Source organism: Hyperolius riggenbachi, chromosome 4, assembly GCF_040937935.1.
Source record: "Hyperolius riggenbachi isolate aHypRig1 chromosome 4, aHypRig1.pri, whole genome shotgun sequence".
Taxonomy (NCBI): domain Eukaryota; kingdom Metazoa; phylum Chordata; class Amphibia; order Anura; family Hyperoliidae; genus Hyperolius; species Hyperolius riggenbachi.
In genome coordinates, this window is record NC_090649.1 from 28,907,058 (window position 1) to 28,930,407 (window position 23,350).

Genomic DNA, 23,350 nt, shown 5'->3' on the forward strand with positions numbered 1-23,350 from the left:
GCATTAAAGGGACTCTGAAGCGAATCTAAAGATAAAGAAACAAACAACAAACAAAAAAAAGCCAGATGCTCACCTAAGTAGCCTTCGTCTGGCTTATATCCAGACGAAGGCTGCAAGGCCGAAAGCTTGCTTATTTTTATTCATTTTTAGTTAGCCAATAAATGGTCCTGATTTAAAACTTCTTGCTTTTACTGATGGCTAACACGGTACAATACCCTACTCCTCACCTAAGTAGAGGGCAGGCTCTGGGTCCTATAAAGCCTTCCTGTTCCTCTTCTGGTCCTGTCGTTCTTGCGCTGCCTCCCCCATTAGCAGCCTCCGATGGGTCAGAGGCTGCTCTCTGCTGCTGCAGGAGGCATTGGCAGTCTTTGGGAGCCCGAGTGCTCCGTAGTGCGAATTCGCGCAAGCACCCTCTTTTGCGCACTTGTACATGCGCAGTATGGAGCCGTCGCTCTTCGGGAGTACTCGGGCTTCTGAAGTAGTGTTGTCCGGATCATGAACGATTCAGATCTTTGATCCGGATCTTTTTTGTGAGTCGAATCATCCGGATCATCAGAAATGAACGATTCGGTTCACAAAGGGGGTGGAGCCAGGAGCGGCACGCCCCCCCCCTCTCAGCGGGCAGGGGGGTCCTGGAAGCAGAGCAGAGATGGATCGCTCTGTTGGAGGGGAGCCAGGGACAGGTAGATGAGAGAGAGGGGACATGGGTGCCACTGCCAGATATGTGTAGAGCACACATACTTGCTGTAATGTGCTGCTGATTTTAGGCTGTCTGTTCCGTAGTGCTGCATAGTGAACAAATGGGAAAGTTTTGGCTCAGAAGCACAGCTCAGTAACTTTGCAGACAGCGTGCTGGGCTAGAATGACAGGGCAGGCACTGTGATTGCAGTGCAATATGATCCTCCTGCACTGCTCTAAACAGCTGCACTTATCTTCTCCCTACATTTATGATGAGTGTTCGAGGTGAGAAAAGGACACATTGGGGAATGCTTTCTTTCACTGTGAGACATTTGCATTCAAAGTATACAGATGAACATATAGGTGAAATATATGTAAAGCATATGATTGCAACATGTGGGTAATGTGTGCAAAAAAAAAAAAACATTTCTGCTCTCTGCTCACCCCTCTTTGTCCACTTCCTCCCTTCTCTGTTCACTCCCTGCCCTTCTCTGTCCATCTTCTCCCCTTCTCTGTCTGTCCACCTCCCTCCCCTTCTCTGTCCACTGCAGGGAAAGTCCTGTCCTGCTAGTCATTTCCCCCCCAGAATGCTTCCCTAGTAAAATGATTCGAAGATTCAGTTCAAAGATCCGGATCTTTTCAATGATCTGATTCAAATCATCCGAATCATTGAAAAGATCCGGACTTCCCATCTCTATTCTGAAGACTTCCAAAGCCTCCCGTGGAGGAAGATATAAATGGAGGAGACTGTGGTGGAACAAGGGGACCAGGAGAGGAACAGGAAGGCTTCCCTCTCCAGTTATTTATTTTTTTAAAATTTGCTTCAGAGTCACTTTAACCACTCTGCGACTGCCTAATGCAGGATGGTGGCCGCAGAGTTCTCTCTTGTTCCTCCAGGACGCACTGGTGCGTCATCTCGGGATGCACAAGATTAGCAGGGAATGAGCGCTTACGCGAGCACCCGATCACTGCAGAGGAACAGGGAGACGGCTGCGTACAGCCTGCCAGCAGCGACCGGAGCTGGCAGTGTGATGAAACGCGGAAAAGCCGCTGTCTCTCAAAGTGTTTCCGCGTCCAGCAGGGCATCACAACGCGGAAAAACCGCGGCATGCCGCTTAGGCAGAGCAGCGGAATCCGCATTGGGAACGGCGGAATCCGCATTGGAAGCGGCCCCCACACGCGGTGCTCAAGATACATTGCAAGACAGTTCTGGTGTGGCTGGGACTGATAGTCCACCAGGATTCAGAGTGACACGCGCGCGCGCACAGAGACAGAGCTTAAATAACAGCCAGAAGGGAGTCAGCTGACCAGGCGGGTCAGCTGACATTTTCCACTACTCTCATTGGTCCAGCAATTAGGGAGGTCCTGGAGAGGTCCTTGTGTATATATACTGCTGGCTGTTCACTTGCTCTTTGTCTGGCGTTGCGATCACATACGTGGGAGCACCCAGATCCGTAGTCAGATCCGCAAGTGTGCCGGGACCAGCTGGAGCTGTAATCCTACACTTAGCTAGATTCTGTTGATAGCTTAAAGTACTAGTTTGATTGTGATTATCTGTTATGACTTCCTGCTTGCCTGACTATTCTCCTGAATCCTGATCTTGTACCTCGATATTTCTGATACCCTGTTGCCGAACTCTGCCTGTACCTAGACTCCGCCTCTGCCTTATGATCTTGTACTTTGTCTGTCCGTGTGTGTACGACCTGGCTTGTCCGACCTCGAGAACCGACCTTACGCTTGGAGGCGGTTCCTCGTCCTGTCAGTGACATCTCCTCCTGAGTGTCACTCTCAGACTATCCTTCCTACTGTCAGTCTGACTCCTCCCGTCTTGGAGAGCTCAGGTCTGCAGAAGGAATCTGTGCAGTACTCCTTGCTGCACTGAGGCCTAGTCCTCTATGTGTTACTGTTACACCAAACACCACACTCTACTCAGGTGAACAGAGGTTAGCTAGTATATTGGATTATCGGTGAGACTGCAGATCACTTATAATCTGGTATACGTCTGTATTCCCCGTGATACTGCAGATCACCGGTAATCAGACCTCTCTGTGCTTCACTTATCGTTACAGAACGCCAGACCAATAAACTGATGGACGCACGCGCTGACCCTCTGACCGTGCTTGCCACTACGGTGGATACTATCCATCAAGCACTGGGCCAGCACAAAGCTTTGATGCCCTAACAGGCTCTGTGCAAACCCTTCAGACGTCAGTTGATTCGGTGCGATCCCCTCCTAGTGATGACATACGTATGCCCGTACCTGTTAAGTTTTCCGGCCACAAGTCTGACTTCCGGAATTTTAGGAGTAGAGTGTTGTCGTACTTCGAATTGAGACCCCGATCCTCGGGGACTGAGACCCAACGGGTCATTTTTATTAAAACATTGTTAACCGGTGACTCCCAGACCTGGGCATACAATCTGCCTCCCACCGATACTGCTCTGACCTCGGTAGAGGAATTTTTTAAGACTATGGCCGTGATATACGACGACCCTGACCTTGCGGCAACCTCTGAGCGGAAGCTCAAACTTTTGCGGCAAGGCAGAGGGTCGGTCGAGGATTACGCGGCAGAGTTTCGTAGGTGGTCTATTACCGCCAGATTTGACAACTTTGCTCTGATGGATTATTTCTTGTCTGGGTTGTCGGAGGAGGTCTCCGATTTGATGTTAACTTTACCCGAGCCCAAGACAGTCGATGAGGCCATATCATCGGCCATCCGAGTCGATCGTCGACTTCGCCATCAGAGGCAGGCTAGGGGCAGTCACCGTGTCAGGGTGACTTCGTATGCGGTACCTTCTGCTGCATCCTCAGTTACGGCATCCCCGCCTGTCTCACCCTCTCCGGCCTTGCCTCCACCCGAGCCAATGCAAATTGGTCGATCAAAACTGACCCAGGTGGAGCGGAGGCAAAGAATGACAGAACGTCTGTGCCTGTACTGTGCAGAGGCAAGACATAGGGTGCGAAATTGCCCTAACAAGTCGGGAAACGAGTTTGCCTAGGAGTAGTGGGGGGTGACACCCTAGGCACACAATTTTCACCCCTTAAAGAGAAAAAATTGCTTCTCCCCTGTACGATTACATGGGAGAATAAGTCAGTAGCCACTGAAGCGTTTGTCGATTCAGGCTCAGCGGCTAATTTTATGAACCTTGAATTTGCTCAGGAGTTGGGTATTCCCCTCATTCCAGTGAGTCCCCCCATTCAGGTCACGGCAGTGGACGATTCCCCTCTGCAACGGGAGTGCCCACTGTCACAGACCCCGGAGGTAAAAGTCGCCATAGGGGTACTGCATGGGGAACAGTTACGGTTTTATGTGTTACGTATGTCCACCTCCACTATTATCCTAGGCATGCCGTGGTTGCAAACTCATTCACCTCAAATTGACTGGGCCACGGGTCAGTTAACTACCTGGTCACCTCATTGTTTCCGACGGTGCTTGGGAAAGTTGACATTGGGGCAAACCAGTGTTCAGGTGGGAGGTGTGCCAGATCAGTACTCCGAATTTTCTGATGTATTCTGTCCCAAGGCAGCTGACAAACTACCCCCACATCGCCCTTTCGACTGTCCCATCGATCTCCGTTCAGGTTGTGTACCTCCCCGGGGACATTTGTACAATTTGTCGGGGCCCGAGAAATTGGCCATGCAGGATTATATCCGTGAGAATTTGGCCAAGGGCTTCATTCGGCCGTCCCGGTCACCCGCTGGGGCAGGTTTCTTTTTTGTTAAGAAAAAAGATGGGGGCTTACGGCCATGTATCGATTATCGGGGGCTTAATAAAATCACTGTGAAAAATCGCTACCCGCTGCCATTAATAGATGACCTATTCACACAGGTCACGGAGGCTAGGATATTCTCGAAACTAGATTTACGAGGGGCATACAACCTGGTGCGCATCAGAGAAGGCGACGAATGGAAAACGGCCTTCAATACTCCGGACGGGCATTACGAGTACCTGGTAATGCCCTTTGGGTTATGTAATGCCCCGGCCGTTTTCCAGGAACTCATTAATGAGGTCTTTAGGGAGGTGTTGGGGAAGTTCGTTTTAGTTTACCTTGATGACATCCTTATCTTTTCTAACAACCTCTCTGATCACAGAACTCATGTCAGATGGGTTTTGAACAAACTGAGGCAGAATTTGTTATATGCTAAACTGGAAAAGTGCATTTTTGAGGTCACGTCAGTGGCTTTTCTGGGATATATAATCTCCACCTCGGGCCTATCTATGGACCCTGCCAAGGTCTCTGCGGTCTTGGAGTGGCCGCAGCCGGTGGGGTTAAAGTCCTTACAACGCTTCTTGGGTTTTGCAAACTACTATAGAAGGTTTATTAAGGGATACTCCACAGTAATTGCACCCCTTACCAGTCTTAAAAAAAAAGGGGCAGACACCACTCATTGGCCTCCCGAGGCCTTACAGGCATTCGCTACTTTAAAGGGGTTGTTCTGCTCAGCGCCCATATTGAGGCACGTGGACACTTCTCTCCCGTTCATAGTTGAGGTAGACGCCTCAGAGATTGGAGTGGGGGCTGTGCTGTCTCAACGTTCAGGTCTTCAGGGGAGATTACACCCGTGTGCCTATTTTTCACGAAGGTTCTCTCCGGCAGAGAGAAACTACGATATAGGCAACAGGGAGCTCCTAGCCATCAAACTAGCATGAAAAGGGTCATGAAAGGTGTGGAGATATATTGAGGTGCTGATGATATTAAGGATAACAGGAACATATTCTTTCATTTTTTTCTGCCAGAAGGGAGCAGGTTACCTTGAGTTGCTTGGGGCAAGGAAATGGGTGATTGTCTTGACCATATCAGGTGCTTTGAGTCTGTATGCAGGTCCTCTGAGAGTGCTAATGGGATTATCTGTCTGACTGTTTGAACTCAGGAGACGGCCCATTGTCTCAATACACAAAGCCAGAGGACCAGAGTCTGGAGACTAACACAGAAACGTTTGAAATGTACATGACAGGCTATTAGAAATGGGTGAAGTCCTGTTGATACCATTTTTTACCTGTGGAAATTAAATCATTAGTGGAGGTGCTATAGTACCCTTTTCATGTATGTGGATCTCTGGAAATCCCATTTATGTCTGAGAACTGAGACAGGAAAAAGCCGTGTCAAGTTTTCACCTGGAGTTGAAAGGCTCACTTCACAATCTTTGATGTATGGACTTTTAACTGGAAATGGAATATGTCTGAGATTTAATTAAAACCTAGTTCCTCCCTTCCCCAAGGAAGTTGCAGCCTACAGGCGTAGCTCAGAGTATAAAAAGCAGAGGCGGATGCCTAGTGACTGTCTTCTCTCGGAGGTAGCGAATAGCTAGGGAGGATCGCGACTCCTGGTCGAACCGGCGTCCTCCCGTCAAACAACGTTCTAACCTAAGCTGGTAACGTTCTTTTTTCCCCCGTTTATTTCTACGCAAATATCCGTGTGTGTTATCTTTGTAACCTCTTATTTTTGTAACTTTTATCTTGTAACATTTTTACTTTGTTTTTTGTAATCTTTTTGTATATATTAAGTTCTGCATTGTTCTATGTTTTTCTAGAATATTAAATTATTATTTAATAAGTTTGACTTCTGCCGTACTAAACTAACACTCATAGCCTAGAAGAGACTGAAGTGTAACCGTGTATAAGTTTCATGCCTAATTGTACGCTTGAGCAACACTACCGTATGAAATTGTAATTGCATTGTGTGTGGGGGCGTTTGTCATACGTTGGCCTAAGCGCACAGCTGACCCAACGTACGAACAACGCCAGTGCGAGTAGCGACAGCAGAGTGGCTAACAGTATCGTTCGGAACGACTGTTAGTGGGTCTTTGCTTCACGACAGTGTAAGATTGCAACTGTGTGTGTGTGGGTGCGTGGCGCTCTCGTATTTGGCCTAAGCGCAGAGCTGACCCAAATACGAAAACGCAGATTGCGTATTGAGCACTCGATAGCTGAGTGAACGTGTCTAGCAACGCTAGTGGTGGCAGTGGGAAGTGTTTGAGGGGTTCCAGCCTTGTTTGTAGCTTAAATAAGGCTGTTCCCCGCTTAATCTGGTCAAACCCGCAGTCGGGAACCGTATACGCAGGCGTGCCGCGGGCCGGTTCTTGACATAATTGGCTGGCAGTGGTGGGAACGTTTAGTACATTAGTACGCAGTTTAGCTCGCTATTCTGAGTACTAAAGGCTGGAAGCTTGCTAGAAGCAACTAGCCTACAGAAGTCTACTCAGTGCAGAATCTATATACGTTTTTTTTGTTCGAAGATACACACTTGGTGTTTGCTTTCCCTTCCCCCCTTTTTTCTTTTTCTTTTTTGCAACACGATGGCTCAGAAAGCATCCAGCTATGCAAGGCAAAACAAAGAGATACTACTCAATCTGTGTGAGCACAAAGGCATCGAGACGGTGAGCGGCCAGACTAAGGAGCAGTTAGTTCGTGCGCTCGAGGAGCATGATGAGGCAGAGCGAGCCCGTGCTTCAACGTCAGCGGATGCAGCTCACGACACGCCAGAGGAGGAATCGCTCCCGCCACAGAATGCGAGTGGAGACGATGTCCTGGATGATCCACCGAACACGGAGATGACATCTCTGGAAGCCGACCTACAGCTACTAGGTTCGGCTGAGCCCGAACTGCGCCTAAAGCTGATTCTGGAACATCGGCAAGCAGAGAGGGAAATACGACAAGCCCAGAGGGAACAAGCTGCCCAGCGACTCCAGGCCGAGAGGGAAAGTGCTGAACGGCAACACCAGCTGGAGCTGGCTAAACTTCAGCAGCAGAACCGGTCTGCTGGACCCGCAGAACGCGAAGGTGAGCGAGTCCACAGAATCCCCCTGGATAAGTTCCCCGCTATGGACAAGGACTCTGACATAGACACTTTCCTACAGGGGTTTGAAAGGACTTGTCGGCAGTATGGGGTGCCCCGTGAGCAGTGGGCAAGATACCTCACACCGGGGCTGAGAGGCAAGGCCCTGGAGGCGTTTGTGAGTCTCCCCCAGGAGGAAGAAACAGACTTTGAGGCGATTAAGAAAGCCATTATTGCGCGATACCACCTCACGCCAGAGGTGTATCGCAAACGTTTCAGGACAGTGCAGCGAGGTCCTAATGACAGCTACCTGGATCATGCTTGCAACCTGCGCACTGCCTTCCAGCAGTGGTTAAAAGGACTGTCGGTTGAAACCTTTGATGCCCTGCAGGAACTGATAATAAAAGACCAGTTCCTCCACACTTGTCCTGTTGAGGTCCGGCAGTTTGTACGGGACCGAGAGCCGAAGACCGTGGATGAGGCCGCAAAAGTTGCGGATGCCTACACGTCCAATCGAGCATCTGACTTTCGAAGGACTACGGCGCCCAGCTGGAAGGGAGAAAAGCCTGCGAGACCTTCTCCTCTGAGCACCCAGCGAAGCCAAGTCCCGCAGCCGCCTGGAGGTAGAACAGCCACCGTTGACACTCGGAGATGTTTTGCCTGTAACAAACCGGGTCACATCAGTGCTACGTGCCCAGAAAAGAAGAAGGAAGCCCCAAACTCTGGCGGGGCCCGGAATGCGTTGTGTGCCACCAGGAATGCAGGTAGCTATGCAGAGAATCTGCAACCTGTCACGGTTGGGGATACGGTTACCACCGGTCTAAGAGACACTGGAGCAGAGGTGACTCTAGTGCACCCCCAGCTTGTGAACCCTGAGGAGTACATTCCTGGCAAGACTATGGCTGTCAAAGGAGTTGGGGGTGTCACCCCCGCCATACCCACCGCCTTGGTCCACCTGGATTGGGGGGCCGGCAGCGGAATGAAAGAAGTGGGGGTAACGGATGCCATCCCCACGAACGTTTTGTTGGGTACTGACCTGGGACGGTTAGTGGCCCGGTATGAGCCTACTCCAAACCCCATGGAGCCTGCATCCCCCGCAGAAGTTCCGGACTCTGGCAAGGTACTGTGTGATAATGCTGTGCAAGCGGGGAGTGCCGGTGAGGCCCCAGGGGCTACGGACTGTGTACTAGGAGCCAGCCCTAGTGAGTCTCCAGTGCTCAGGCCTGGAGGGGGACACGTTGTTACCATGAATGCAGATAATGTTGATGTAATATGTGATGTGTTGCATAATGACATGTGTGCGGTGAACGCTCCGTCAGCTGCAGTGGTGACCCGCAGTGCTCACCGGGCTGCAGCAGACGAATTGTCCACTGAAGGTGCTGATGTCACTGGGTCGGGCTCTTCCACTTCAGAGCCTGGCTCTGAGGACCCAGAGGCCTCTCAGTTTGCCGCCCCCCTGGTGCCTGTGGCCGACAGCGCTGAGTTCTCCGAGGCTGTGCGACTTGATAGCAGCCTGGAAGAGCTCAGGGGTCTTGCGGACAGGGCACCGGTGGAGGGCGACAAAGTGAGGGTGTACTGGGAACACGGCAGACTATACAGAGAGGTTATTCCCTCTGAGCCGTCTGAAGTGGAGGAGGCCGACCGGCAGTTGATTGTTCCCCACAGGTACAGGGAGCAGCTATTAAGAATAGCACATGAGGTGCCCCTGGCTGGTCACTTTGGGATCCGCAAGACCAAATCCCGGCTTGCCCACAATTTTTATTGGCCCCACATTGGGACAGATATTGCTGATTTTTGCCGGTCTTGTGTCGCCTGTCAGCGGGTCGGCAAAGCCGGTGACACCGACAAAGCCCCACTGAGGCCCTTACCCATAATAGAGGAGCCCTTCCAAAGGGTTGCTGTTGACATAATTGGGCCTCTAGCGATACCCAGCAGCACAGGGAAACGTTTCATTCTTACGGTGGTAGATTATGCCACTCGCTACCCTGAAGCTGTAGCCCTGAGCTCCATACGGGCAGACAAGGTTGCGGACGCATTGGTGCGCATTTTCTCACGGGTCGGTTTTCCCCGTGAAATGCTCACCGATCACGGCCCGCAATTCATGTCGCGCCTAATGGAATGCCTCTGTAAACAAATGCAGGTAGAACACATCATGGCCAGCCCTTACCACCCCCAGACAAATGGGTTATGTGAGCGGTTCAATGGTACTCTGAAACAGATGCTAAGGGTGTTTGTTGAATCGCAAGGGAAAGACTGGGAGCGATACCTGCCCCACTTACTGTTTGCTTATCGTGAGGTGCCCCAGGCATCCACCGGGTTCTCGCCCTTTGAGCTATTATATGGGAGGAGGGTACGCGGACCCCTCGATCTCATTCGAGAGGTCTGGGAGGGGCAGGACATGGGTCCCGGGGTCTCCATAGTGGAATACGTTCTAAAGTTCCGGGAAAAGATGGACACCCTGGTGGGGTTAGTGCGAGAGAATCTGACTCAAGCCCAGGCCACCCAGAAGCAGTGGTATGACCACGGGGCTAGGGAGAGAGTTTATGAGGTAGGTCGCAAGGTATGGGTCCTAAACCCGATGCGACAGAATAAGCTGCAGGCCGCTTGGGATGGGCCCTATACCATACATAGGAAGATTAGTGATGTGACCTATGTGGTCGCGCTGGATGACCGAGGTAAGCAGCTGAAAACATACCATGTAAATATGTTAAAGGAACATCATGCTAGAACCGCTTGCGCTCTCCCTGTCTGCAGTTTGCTACCGGACGGTGAAGCAGAGGCCCTGGTTGACATCCTGGCATCCACCCAGGAAACCGACTCTGTTGCCGAGGTGCAGATCAATCCGGAGTTGACAGCAGAGCAGCAGGCTGGGCTATCTGATGTGCTGACCCTTTACCGTGGTACCTTTACAGCCCGCCCTGGTCTGACCAGCCTGGCTGTACACCATGTTGACACCGGAAATAACAAGCCGGTTAGACAGTCAGCCTATAGAGTCTCCCCTGAGGTTCAGGCCCACATCAGCAAGGAGATTGAGGAAATGCTGTCACTAGGGGTGATCCAACGGTCGCACAGCGCATGGGCATCACCTGTAGTGCTAGTACCCAAACGGGACCAGACCACTCGGTTCTGTGTAGATTATCGAAAACTAAATTTGATAACTGCGTCAGATGCTTACCCAATGCCGAGGGTCGACGAATTGTTAGATAAGCTAGCGGGCGCGCAATATCTAACAATCGTGGATTTGAGTCGGGGATACTGGCAGGTCCCTCTAACAGCTGAGGCACGGGAGAGGTCTGCCTTTATCACCCCCTCAGGTCTGTTTGAATTTAATGTAATGCCTTTTGGAATGAAAAACGCCCCGGCCACCTTCCAAAGGGTTGTAAATGGTCTCCTGGAAGGTTTGGAACACTGCGCTGTCGCCTACCTAGATGACATCGCCGTGTTTAGCGCCAACTGGAACGACCACTTAGCACAGCTGTCACAGGTTTTGGGGCGCATCACTGCAGCAGGACTAACAGTCAAGCCTAGCAAGTGTCAGATCGGCATGAAACAGGTACAGTACCTGGGACATGTGGTGGGGGGGGGGGAGAGCTTCGTCCAGATACGGGGAAGGTAGATGCCATTGTGTCTTGGCCCACCCCCCAAACGAAGAAACAGATTCAGTCCTTCTTAGGAACGGCTGGGTACTATAGAAAGTTTGTCCCCAACTACAGTGCCCTCGCCAAGCCATTGACAGATCTCACCAAAAAGAAGCTGCCCAAGCAGATTCTCTGGACGCCAGAATGTGAACAGTCATTCACAGCTCTGAAGAGGGCCCTAGCCAGCCCTCCCGTGTTGCAAGCGCCAGACTTCAGCCGACGGTTTGTGGTCCAGACGGACGCCTCAGCCTTTGGCCTGGGTGCTGTGTTAAGCCAGGTAAACCAGACTGGGGAAGAACATCCGATTCTGTATTTAAGTCGGAAGCTGCTACCCCGGGAGGTAGCCTACGCCACCATAGAGAAAGAGTGCTTGGCAATTGTATGGGCCCTACAAAAGCTGCAGCACTACCTCTATGGTCGCGTATTCACGGTCGTCACCGACCACAACCCTCTTAGTTGGTTACATCGGGTTTCTGGTGACAATGGAAAATTGCTGAGATGGAGCTTGGTTCTCCAACAATATAGCTTCACCATTCAACATAGGAAGGGGAGCAATCATGGGAATGCGGACGGGTTGTCCCGTCAAGCAGAACCAACAGTGTAGGTGCAGGCAAGATGATCTGGGAAGATCGTCTGCCTTGCACCAAGTTAACGGCGGAGGTGTGGAGATATATTGAGGTGCTGAAGATATTAAGGATAACAGGAACATATTCTTTCATTTTTTTCTGCCAGAAGGGAGCAGGTTACCTTGAGTTGCTTGGGGCAAGGAAATGGGTGATTGTCTTGACCATATCAGGTGCTTTGAGTCTGTATGCAGGTCCTCTGAGAGTGCTAATGGGATTATCTGTCTGACTGTTTGAACTCAGGAGACGGCCCATTGTCTCAATACACAAAGCCAGAGGACCAGAGTCTGGAGACTAACACAGAAACGTTTGAAATGTACATGACAGGCTATTAGAAATGGGTGAAGTCCTGTTGATACCATTTTTTACCTGTGGAAATTAAATCATTAGTGGAGGTGCTATAGTACCCTTTTCATGTATGTGGATCTCTGGAAATCCCATTTATGTCTGAGAACTGAGACAGGAAAAAGCCGTGATCAAGTTTTCACCTGGAGTTGAAAGGCTCACTTCACAATCTTTGATGTATGGACTTTTAACTGGAAATGGAATATGTCTGAGATTTAATTAAAACCTAGTTCCTCCCCTCCCCAAGGAAGTTGCAGCCTACAGGCGTAGCTCAGAGTATAAAAAGCAGAGGCGGATGCCTAGTGACTGTCTTCTCTCGGAGGTAGCGAATAGCTAGGGAGGATCGCGACTCCTGGTCGAACCGGCGTCCTCCCGTCAAACAACGTTCTAACCTAAGCTGGTAACGTTCTTTTTTCCCCCGTTTATTTTTACGCAAATATCCGTGTGTGTTATCTTTGTAACCTCTTATTTTTGTAACTTTTATCTTGTAACATTTTTACTTTGTTTTTTGTAATCTTTTTGTATATATTAAGTTCTGCATTGTTCTATGTTTTTCTAGAATATTAAATTATTATTTAATAAGTTTGACTTCTGCCGTACTAAACTAACACTCATAGCCTAGAAGAGACTGAAGTGTAACCGTGTATAAGTTTCATGCCTAATTGTACGCTTGAGCAACACTACCGTATGAAATTGTAATTGCATTGTGTGTGGGGGCGTTTGTCATACGTTGGCCTAAGCGCACAGCTGACCCAACGTACGAACAACGCCAGTGCGAGTAGCGACAGCAGAGTGGCTAACAGTATCGTTCGGAACGACTGTTAGTGGGTCTTTGCTTCACGACAGTGTAAGATTGCAACTGTGTGTGTGTGGGTGCGTGGCGCTCTCGTATTTGGCCTAAGCGCAGAGCTGACCCAAATACGAAAACGCAGATTGCGTATTGAGCACTCGATAGCTGAGGGGAAGTGTCTAGCGAACAGCTATTGGTGGCAGTGGGAAGTGTTTGAGGGGTTCCAGCCTTGTTTGTAGCTTAAATAAGGCTGTTCCCCGCTTAATCTGGTCAAACCCGCAGTCGGGAACCGTATACGCAGGCGTGCCGCGGGCCGGTTCTTGACAAAAGGGTCCATCTGTTTGTTTTCTTTTGGTGATTATAAAGTTATTAGACTAATAGTAAGTACCATCATACATATTACAAGGCATTATGATATTACCTGTTCACTCTTCCAAGGTAAAACAATTCCCCAAGTTAGCCCCCCCACCCCACCTACGATAACTAACCCCCCCCCAACATTCCCTTTCTCATCTCTCTAACTTCAGGCTTATGGATTTTCCCCATGTCCCCGGCATGGGTATGAATGGTAGGATATTATGTGATTGCTATTTAAGGTATGTCAGTGTGTATAGCTAGTGCTCCAAGGGTGCCTAGAAGATCCTCTGTGGCATACCATCCCGTATATTTAAATGGTTCCATTAGAGATACTATTTCAGATCTAGAGAAGGTGTTGATAATAAAAGGCTTCCAACGTTTGAAGAATTTCTTTGAGCATTTTTCCTTATGTATTAGAGCGTCCAGCTTTGCCATTTTGAAGAGATCTTGCAGTTCCGCTTTAAGGTCCCAGATGTTTGGTGTAGTTGGGTATATCCATCTATTAAAGATGGTCTTTCTTGCTGCACATATTATGACATGAGCCAGTTCTGATGGACATTTAGAAACTTCTCCTGAGTCTGCTAATGGAGGCGAATAATTGAAGAGACAGAGGAGATAATCCAACTTCATCTTTTTGTGACACACTTTATTGATAAATTTGATGACTGCTGACCAGTATCTTTGAATCTTAGGACAGAACCAAATGCAATGTACTAAATCCGCTTGGGAGTGTTTGCACTTAGGACATTGAGCCTTATAGGTAGATGGTGGGTTTTTATACTTTATATTGAATGCGTATTTTGCATAATGGATGAATAGAAAATGTGACTCCCTCCATGTTTCATTGGAGATCAATCCTCTAAATTTATTATTGCCTTCTAGTATTTTGTCCCCAAGGATAGGATCAGTGAAGTGTTTGCTCCATGCTTTATAATTATTAGTCAGTAGCTGTTTTTTTTGAGTGTTCAGGAGGGCTTGATGTGTAGCGGATAAGGATGCCTTGTCTCCTTGAGCATTAATGAAGGTGTCAAAAGAAGTAATAGTTGCTATAGGCCGGATATCTGTTAGTTGTGCTCTTACAAAGGATCTGATTTGTGCGTAAAAGAGAAAGTCACTTCGAGGGATTTGATATAGTTGTCGAATTTCAGTAAAAGTTCTCCAAGTGTGATTAGTTAAATTGAATAGTTGGCCTAATTTACATAGTCCCACTTTCTCCCATTTTAAGGAGGTTTCATGTTGCATGCCTGCTGTAAGATTTGGAGTGCCCCACAAGGTCAGAAATTTTGATATTCTCCATGGTAGATTGTGGATTTTACGTGTCTCCCTCCAAGCAAGTATCGTGTCTCTCATTAGGATGCTATTTTTGAGACGTAATGGTAAGTGGGGCCAGGGGGCATGTAGCAAACCTACTGGCGTCCACGGTTCAGATATAGCAGCTTCTAATTTATAGTTTGAGAAAACGGAGGTAGAGAATAACCAGTCCCTTACATGTCTTGTCAGGCAGGCTATGTTGTAGCGTCGGATATCGGGTATCCCCAGTCCCCCCACATCTTTAGGCAAGAATAATTTTTTTAGTGATATTCTGGCTTTTTTATTTTTCCAAAGGAAGGACACGAAGGTTTTGTTGATTATTTGTATATCTTGGTGCTTAAATAGTAGTGGTAGGACCTGCATAGGATAGAGTAATTTGCCAAAGCTTACCATCTTAAGAAGAGCAGCCCGCCCCATCAGGTTAAGTGGCAGATTAATCCATCCCTTAATTTGTTGGGTCACCTTTTTAATCAGCGGAGTGATGTTTAAGGTGTATAGTGAGTGGGGGTCAGGGAGAATCTGGATACCTAGATATGTAATAGGTCCCTTGGTGACGTGTACATTTAGATTAGTGTTGGAGGTGCTAATTCCCATGTGTGTTAATGGCATGAGTTCGCTTTTGGTGCTATTTACTTTAAATCCGGAGACCGTTCCTATTTGATGTATCAGGTGCAATATATCTGGGACTTGTGTAACAGGGTCCTTTAGAAACAGGAGTATGTCGTCAGCAAAAAGCGCCTGAGACACACTCCTGTCTCCTATGGTAATACCTGAGTTAATTTGCATTAACAATCGGGCCAGGGGTTCTAGTGAGATGTCAAATAGCAGGGGGGAGAGTGGGCATCCCTGGCGGGTGCCCCTATAAATTTGAAAGGATTCTGAAAGAAATCCTGGCATGTGTATCCTTGCTTGTGGCTTAGAGTACATTTGTCTTGTCAAGTTCAGGAAGGCCCCGGACAATCCCATCCTACAAAGTGTCAGGTCCATCCAGTCCCAATGAACAGCATCAAATGCTTTTTCAGCATCCAATGTCAACAAGGCTGAGTGTTTAAAGGACTGAGGGTAGGCCTTTACATGTCCCAAGACAGCTAGAACCTTCCTGATATTGGCTACCGCAGAGCGCCCTTTTATGAAGCCAACTTGGTTAGGGTGTATTATTTTAGGGATAATATATGACAATCTCGTGGCCATAATTTTAGTTAGAATTTTCATATCCTGATTAATCAGCGATATTGGTCTATAAGAGTTTGGTGATAACAGGTCCTTTCCTTTTTTGGGTATTAGTTTGATATGAGTTGTTTGTCCTGATTGTGGATAACCTTCTCCTCTTAATATTTTATTGAAAAGCTTACAGAGGGTGGGTGTAACTTGGTCTTTTAGGGTTTTAAAAAATTCTGCTGGGAGACCATCAGGGCCAGGCGCTTTATGGTTGGAAAGAGTTTTGATGGTATTAATAATTTCGGCCTGCGTTATTTCGCTATTTAGTTCTTCAAGATCCTGTGCGGATAGTTTGTTTAGCCTAGCTTTGTTTAACCACTCCTCAGAAGTTTGGGTATCAGTATATTGGGGTTTAGCGTATAACTGTTCGTAATATTCCCGGAAGGTATTAATAATGTCTTTTGGGTGTCTAGTTATGGTTCCTGCTTTACTACAGATTTGTAGTATTGGTTCTTGCGGTGTGTTCCCCTTGGCTATGGCGGCTATCAACTTTCCAGATTTGTTCCCATATTTAAAGAAAAAGTGCTGTTTGGAGGTTTGTGTTTGCATTTCTTTGATTTTAAGCCATTTATCTACTTCCAGTTTACATTTAAGCCATTCCATTCTAGTGAGAGGACTTGGGGACACCCGATACTGTTGGTATGCTGATCTGACTCGAGAGACCGCTTCTATATATGAGGAGTGAGCCTGTTTTTTTTTATGAGAGACGTGAGCTATTATTCTCCCTCTGAGAACTGCTTTTGCTGTGTCCCAGTATAGGAATGGGGTGCTGGAATGAGCTGAGTTATCGGAGGCATATTCCTCCCACCAGGTTTGAGCTAATGCGTGGAATTCATCATCCCCATAAAGATACGATGGAAATTTCCATATTATGTCTGAACCCCTGGGGATTTGTTCTCGTAGTTCAATCGTTACTGGCGCGTGATCAGAAATTAGGATATCATGTATTGTGGATTCTATCAGTTTTGGAATTAACCTTTGCCCCAAGAGAAATAGGTCAATGCGTGAGAAAGAGGAATGAGGTGGGGAGAAAAAGGTATATTCCCTGTCGTATGAATGTAGGTATCTCCATGAGTCGATGAGTTTGAGGTTTTGGGCAAGGTTAGCTAGAGGAGTTACATTGCTCCTTCCTTTTCTATGCCCTCCTCCCTCCAGTTTTGTATCCTCAGTTATATCCATCACCTCATTCCAGTCACCACCCAATATTGTTTTGCTTAAGTCCTCAGTCTGCAGTCTCTCGAGCAGTGCAGCATAGAATTTAGCCTTACCATCATTAGGACCATATACATTATATATATTTAAATATTCGCCTGGAAGATGTACGTGAATCGCCACACAGCGGTCATGGGCATCTGAATATAGGTGTTCAATTTTTCCCTTAAGCGTTTTACTTATCAAGATCATGACTCCTGCTTTTTTCCCCACTAATGGTGACCCTAAGCAGCTCCCACCCACTCCTTCTTCATGTACTTATGGTCCTCGATACTCAAATGAGTCTCTTGCAACAAGGCTATGTCTATATGGAGTTTTTTAAGATGTCTCAGGATCTGGCCTCGTTTAACAGGGGACCTCAGGCCTTTGACGTTCCATGAACATATTTTAAGTGTCATTTAGTGGCATAAAAATTTTAAATGCAGCTATTGCGTGTACATCTTCCATGCACCCGAGCACAAGACAATATTGCATGCAATCACATATATCACGTACGGTCTGTAAAGCAGAGAGATGAGATTCAAACCAAAAACCCTTAACTTTAAAAGAAAGATAGAGTGTCTTACCACCGATCTGAATAAACAGCAAAAGTGCTGTGAACAGCACGATCGGTGGAGACAATCGCTTTAGAGAATAGGTGAAGGGCCTCACAAATAGTGTATGGACTTCACTTCTTCCCCACATACGTCAAAAATAGCATCCTCGCCCCTAAACCCATATTAACATACGCAGCAGTATGAAAATTATTGTATTTGCAAAAATCAGATTATATACTCAAGTGTCCCCAGATTGTTGAGACGAAGGCAGAATAGGAGATCCTGGGTTTTCCCTTGGTGGGCTTTGGGGTGTAGCGGGTGGGTTTCTCCTTCCCGCCTCGGGAGACCTAGAGAGCGACTGAAGAAATTTGCCCGCTTCTTGTGGGGTTTTGAAGGTAAGGATTTGGCCTTCCGCATCTGTAATTTTGAGTAACGCTGGGTATAGTAGTGCGAATCTCACTCCCCTCTTCACCAAGGCAGAGCATACCGGAGTGAAAGTCTGCCGTTTACGTGATACCTCCATGGAATAGTCATTAAAGATGCGTATCTTGGCTCCTTGGTATTCCAATCCCTCTTCCATAGCTTTGTAGGCTCTGAGGAGTCTGGCTTTGTCTGTGTAATCTAGATATTTTACCATCACCATCCTCGGTAGGGCTTTGGTTTTGTTGGTTTGCTTTAGTACTCCGACTCTGTGAGCCCTTTCTGTTTTACATGTACTTTGTATGGATAAAAGATTCGGGAGGATATCTTCACTAAATTCCTCCAATGCTTCAGGCTTGATGCTCTCCGGTAGGCCAACAATCCGCAGATTGCTGCGACGAGAGCGGTTCTCTAGATCTTCTATTCTCGAGCGGTACGTTTCATTTTGTCTTAACGCTTCTGAGAGATCTTTGGAGGTGGCAGCGAGATCATCTTCACACTTTGAGATACGTTTTTCGGCCTCTGCAAGCTGTATCGAGTGCGTGCGTACCTCGTTAGTAATGGCCGCCAGGGATTTAGTAATCGCTGTCTCTATGGCGTTATGTAGGTCTGGCATAAGACATTTGGCCACTTCTTTCGCCATTTGTTTATAGCGATTCGCTGTAGGTGTCTTCCTAAGGCGTCTCTCCTCTCTGCCTGAGTCTTCCTCCCATTCTTGCTGTGAGGAATCCTCCGTAGCGTAGGCCTCAGGGAGCGCCATCTTGTCTCGTATTTGTCCGCTCTCCACTTCTCCCTGTTTGGCGGACGCTCGTGTCAGGTAGCGATCCATATGCTTCCTTTGAGCTTTGGGGGGGCCCCAGGGCACGTGGGGAGGCAAGTACCAGGTTGCTTGATGCAGATTTGCCTGCTGCGTAGGTATTAGGTTCGGCGGAGCTCCGCTCTTCTCAACCTTCCATGTAGGCGCCGGAACCGGAAGTCAGCTGATCATCCAGGAAGCAATTTATGGAATAGAGAGTCAGCTCCTTGGCTCAGAGCAACGTACAGGAAGGAAACTCCTCCCCGTTCTAACACGTCACACCACCAGTGTGGGCAGATTCCAAAGAGGAAGATGACAGCGCTCAGCTCCAGGTTCACATTCTTAATTACGTACACTCCAGGTAGTAAGAATACCAAGGCGGATGCACTCTCTAGGTGTTTCGAGCCAGAGACAGCACAGCCCTCTGTTCCTGAGACCATTGTTCCACGAAACTTGGTGTTAGCCGCTACCGAGACTTGGAAGGACTGGAGGGAAACTTTGGGTCCTTTCCAACAGGATGTCCCGGAAGGGAAACCTGAGGGGGTTTTGTTTATCCCGTTGCCCTTCCGTCTCCAGATCTTGGAGATGGTCCACTCACACAAGAATGCGGGACATCCTGGGGCATCTAGAACGCAGGATTTAGTGGCCAGGTGTGCGTGGTGGCCTTCCCTAGCAGCTGACTGCAAAGAGTTTGTCAGGGAATGTGCAGTGTGCGCAAAAAGCAAGCCCTCCCGGCTGGCATCTGTAGGTACTCTGCAGCCTTTGCCCACCCCGAGCGAACCTTGGACCCACTTGTCCATGGATTTTGTGGGGGAGCTTCCTAGGTCGGAGGGAATGTCGGTCATCTGGGTGGTAGTCGACCGCTTTAGTAAAATGGCCCATTTCGTGCCCTTGAAAGGACTCCCCTCGGCCCAGGAATTGGCCGACCTATTCATCACCCATATCTTCCGGCTGCATGGCATTCCGGAAGACATAGTATCCGATCGGGGAGTCCAGTTTGTCTCAAAATTTTGGAGGGCATTCTGTCACCAAATGGGCATGGGACTGTCATTTTCTTCGGGCTACCACCCACAGACAAATGGCCAAACGGAGAGGGTCAACCAATCATTAGAGCAATTTTTAAGATGTTACGTTGCTGAAGCGCAGAGTGATTGGGTCAAATTTTTACCGTACGCAGAATTTGCGCACAATAACTTAAAGAGTTCCTCCTCGGGTTTCTGTCCATTTCAGATAGTGACTGGGAGATTACCTAAATTCTCTCCGTTACCGATTGCGTCCAACCCATTCCCAGCCTTGGAGGCCTGGCAGAGGTCATTTAGGGACATGTGGTGGACCATAAAAGATAATCTAGTGAAAGCATTTCAGAGTCAGAAAGGTCAAGCGGACAAGAGACGCTCTTTAGAGTGGAGGTTTCAACCAGGAGACTTGGTCTGGGTGTCCACCCGCCACTTGACCTTGAGACAGCCCTCAGCCAAGTTGGGGCCCAGATTCGTGGGCCCATTCCGGGTAGCAAAGAAAATCAACAATGTCACATATGCCATTGATCTCCCTACGAGCATGCGTGGCGTTAGGTCCTTCCATGTATCCCTACTGAAACCTGCAGTTCATGTGGGTCTCAATCCTCCTCCTCCGGTAATAATTGATGATCGACCGGAATATGAAGTCGAGAAGATTTTAGATTCTCGGGTAGTACAAAATTCTACACAGTATCTGGTACATTGGAAAGGGTATGGCATTGAAGAGAGGCAATGGGTACCTGGGAACCGCATGCATGCGGATGAGTTAGTGAGGGAATTTCATGTCTTACACCCCGAGAAACCTGGTAGGAGTTGTCCGGAGTCCACTCCTCGGGGGGGGGTACTGTGTTGAAACGCGGAAAAGCCGCTGTCTCTCAAAGTGAGGCGGCTGTTTCCGCGTCCAGCAGGGCATCACAACGCGGAAAAACCGCCGCATGCCGCTTAGGCAGAGCAGCGGAATCCGCATTGAAAACGGCGGAATCCGCATTGGAAGCGACCCCCACACGCGGTGCTCAAGATACATTGCAAGACAGTTCTGGTGTGGCTGGGACTGATAGTCCACCAGGATTCAGAGTGACACGCGTGCGCGCGCACAGAGACAGAGCTTATATAACAGCCAGAAGTAGTCAGCTGACCAGGCGGGTCAGCTGACATTTTCCACAACTTTCATTGGTCCAGCAATTAGGGAGGTCCTGGAAAGGTCCTTGAGTATATATACTGCTGGCTGTTCACTTGTTCCTTGTCTGGCGTGCGATCACACATGTGGGAGCACCCAGATCCGTAGTCAGATCCGTAAGTGTGCCGGGACCAGCTGGAGCTGTAATCCTACACTTAGCTAGATTCTGTTGATAGCTAAAGTACTAGTTTGATTGTGATTATCTGTTATGACTTCCTGCTTGCCTGACTATCCTCCTGAATCCTGATCTTGTACCTCGATATTTCTGATACCCTGTTGCCGAACTCTGCCTGTACCTAGACTCCGCCTCTGCCTTATGATCTTGTACTTTGTCTGTCCGTGTGTGTACGACCTGGCTTGTCCGACCTCGAGAACCGACCTTACGCTTGGAGGCGGTTCCTCGTCCTGTCAGTGACATCTCCTCCTGAGTGTCACTCTCAGACTATCCTTCCTACTGTCAGTCTGACTCCTCCCGTCTTGGAGAGCTCAGGTCTGCGGAAGGAATCTGTGCAGTACTCCTTGCTGCACTGAGGCCTAGTCCTCTATGTGTTACTGTTACACCAAACACCACACTCTACTCAGGTGAACAGAGGTTAGCTAGTATATTGGATTATCGGTGAGACTGCAGATCACTTATAATCTGGTATACGTCTGTATTCCCCGTGATACTGCAGATCACCGGTAATCAGACCTCTCTGTGCTTCACCGATCGTTACAGGCAGGCTGTAAAAAGATAAACAAACCACCCTAATCATGTGTACAGCGCTGTGATCTACTGCAGTGATGTACGGGGGACACCTCTGTCACTGACCTGTCCCCAGGAGAGGCCTCCAAACTGATCACCCTCATAGGCTGAAGCCCATCAGAGGTGATCCTGCTGCTGGATCTCACAGGGAGGGAGGGAAATTAAAATAAAATAGGTATTTTCATCAAAAAAATAAAATAAAAACACATAGCAGCAGCAATCAGATCCCAGATTGTTGGGAAGAAAAGGAGAGATTAATGTGGGAGGTAAATTGTATGGCTGTGCAGTAATCTGTTAAAGCTGCGCAGTGCAGAACTGTAAAAAAATGGCATGGCCACTAGGGGGTTTAAAGAGAGTCTGAAGCGAGAATAAATCTCGCTTCAGAGCTCATATATAGCAGGGGCATGTGAGCCCCTGCTAAACCGCCGCTATCCCGCGGCTAAACGGGGGTCCCTTCACCCCCAAATCCCCTCCGAGCAGCGCATCCCCTCTTACAGATTGAGGCAAGGTTAACCGCCGCAGCCTGCCTCACGCGCGTCTGTCAGCGCGTATCTCCGCCTCTCCCCGCCCCTCTCAGTCTTCCTTCGCTGAGAGGGGCGGGGGAGAGGCGGCGATGCGCCGCTGATAGACGCGCTGAGAGGCAGGGCTGAAGCAGTTAGCCCTGCCTCAAGAGCAGCAAAATCTACGACCAAGTTGGTCGTTGATTTTGCAGGGGTGGGTTTGGGGGGTCAGGGACCCTCGTTTAGCCGCGGGATAGCGGCAGTTTAGCAGGGGCACACGTGCCCCTGCTGACTATGAGACAAGAAGCGAGATTTATTCTCGCTTCAGTGTCTCTTTAAGCCTGTGGTCCTTAAAGGGAACCTGAACTGAGTAAAATTATTTAAAATAAACATATGAGGTAACTTCAACTTCTAGTCTTTGCTAGTTTGAGGATCCCCTCCAGGGAGGCGTGATCAGCCTAGAATCAGACCTGCCTGCTGTTAGCCCCTCCAGAGAGGCGTGATCAGCCTAGAATCAGACCTGCCTGCTGTTAGCCCCTCCAGAGAGGCGTGATCAGCCTAGAATCAGACCTACCTGCTGTTAGCCCCTCCAGAGAGGCGTGATCAGCCTAGAATCAGACCTGCCTGCTGTTACCCCCTCCACAAAGGCGTGATGAGCCTAGAATCACACCTGCCTGCTGGTAGCCCCTCCAGAGAGGCGTGACCGGCCTAGAATCAGACCTGCCTGCTGTTAGCCCCTCCAGAGAGGCGTGATCAGCTTAGAATCAGACCTGCCTGCTGTTAGCCCCTCCAGAGAGGCGTGATCAGTCTAGAATTAGACCTGCCTGCTGTTAGCCCCTCCAGAGAGGCGTGATGTGCCTAGAATCTGACCTGCCTGCTGTTAGCTCTTTCAGGTGTAATGCTGGACCCAGTTGTGGCCCCGCCCATAGGTGCTCCCCCTGTAGAATGAATGGCCATGGGTGAGGAGCTCATCTGCCCTAGCGCGCAGCAGGTCTCCTCCGCCGCCTGTCACTGCAGCTCAGCACCTCTCCTGTCACCGAGCCACGCCTCCCCACACGCGCCAGACTGAGCGCTGACGTCATCAGCGCAGCGGAGACGTGGCGGAGCCCGGTGTGCCAGAACTGCGCATGCGCGCCTCGCACGCCTGGAATACATCCGCCTATCAGAGAACCCCGCGTCACGAGCCACAGCGGAAGTGGAGGGGAGTGCAGTGA

General features: G+C 48.9%; 1 protein-coding gene across 1 annotated transcript in view; it reads left to right on the plus strand.

The window, feature by feature from the left end:
* Positions 1-17,326, plus strand: part of LOC137504603 (uncharacterized) — a 43,174-nt gene extending 25,848 nt beyond the window's left edge. The window contains exons 3-5 of the mRNA XM_068233186.1: positions 4,506-4,628; positions 6,992-8,609; positions 17,244-17,326. Coding sequence (XP_068089287.1) covers positions 4,506-4,628; positions 6,992-8,609; positions 17,244-17,326 — 1,824 coding nt within the window. The remainder of the gene's footprint in view (positions 1-4,505; positions 4,629-6,991; positions 8,610-17,243) is intronic.
* The last annotated feature ends 6,024 nt before the right edge of the window (positions 17,327-23,350 follow it).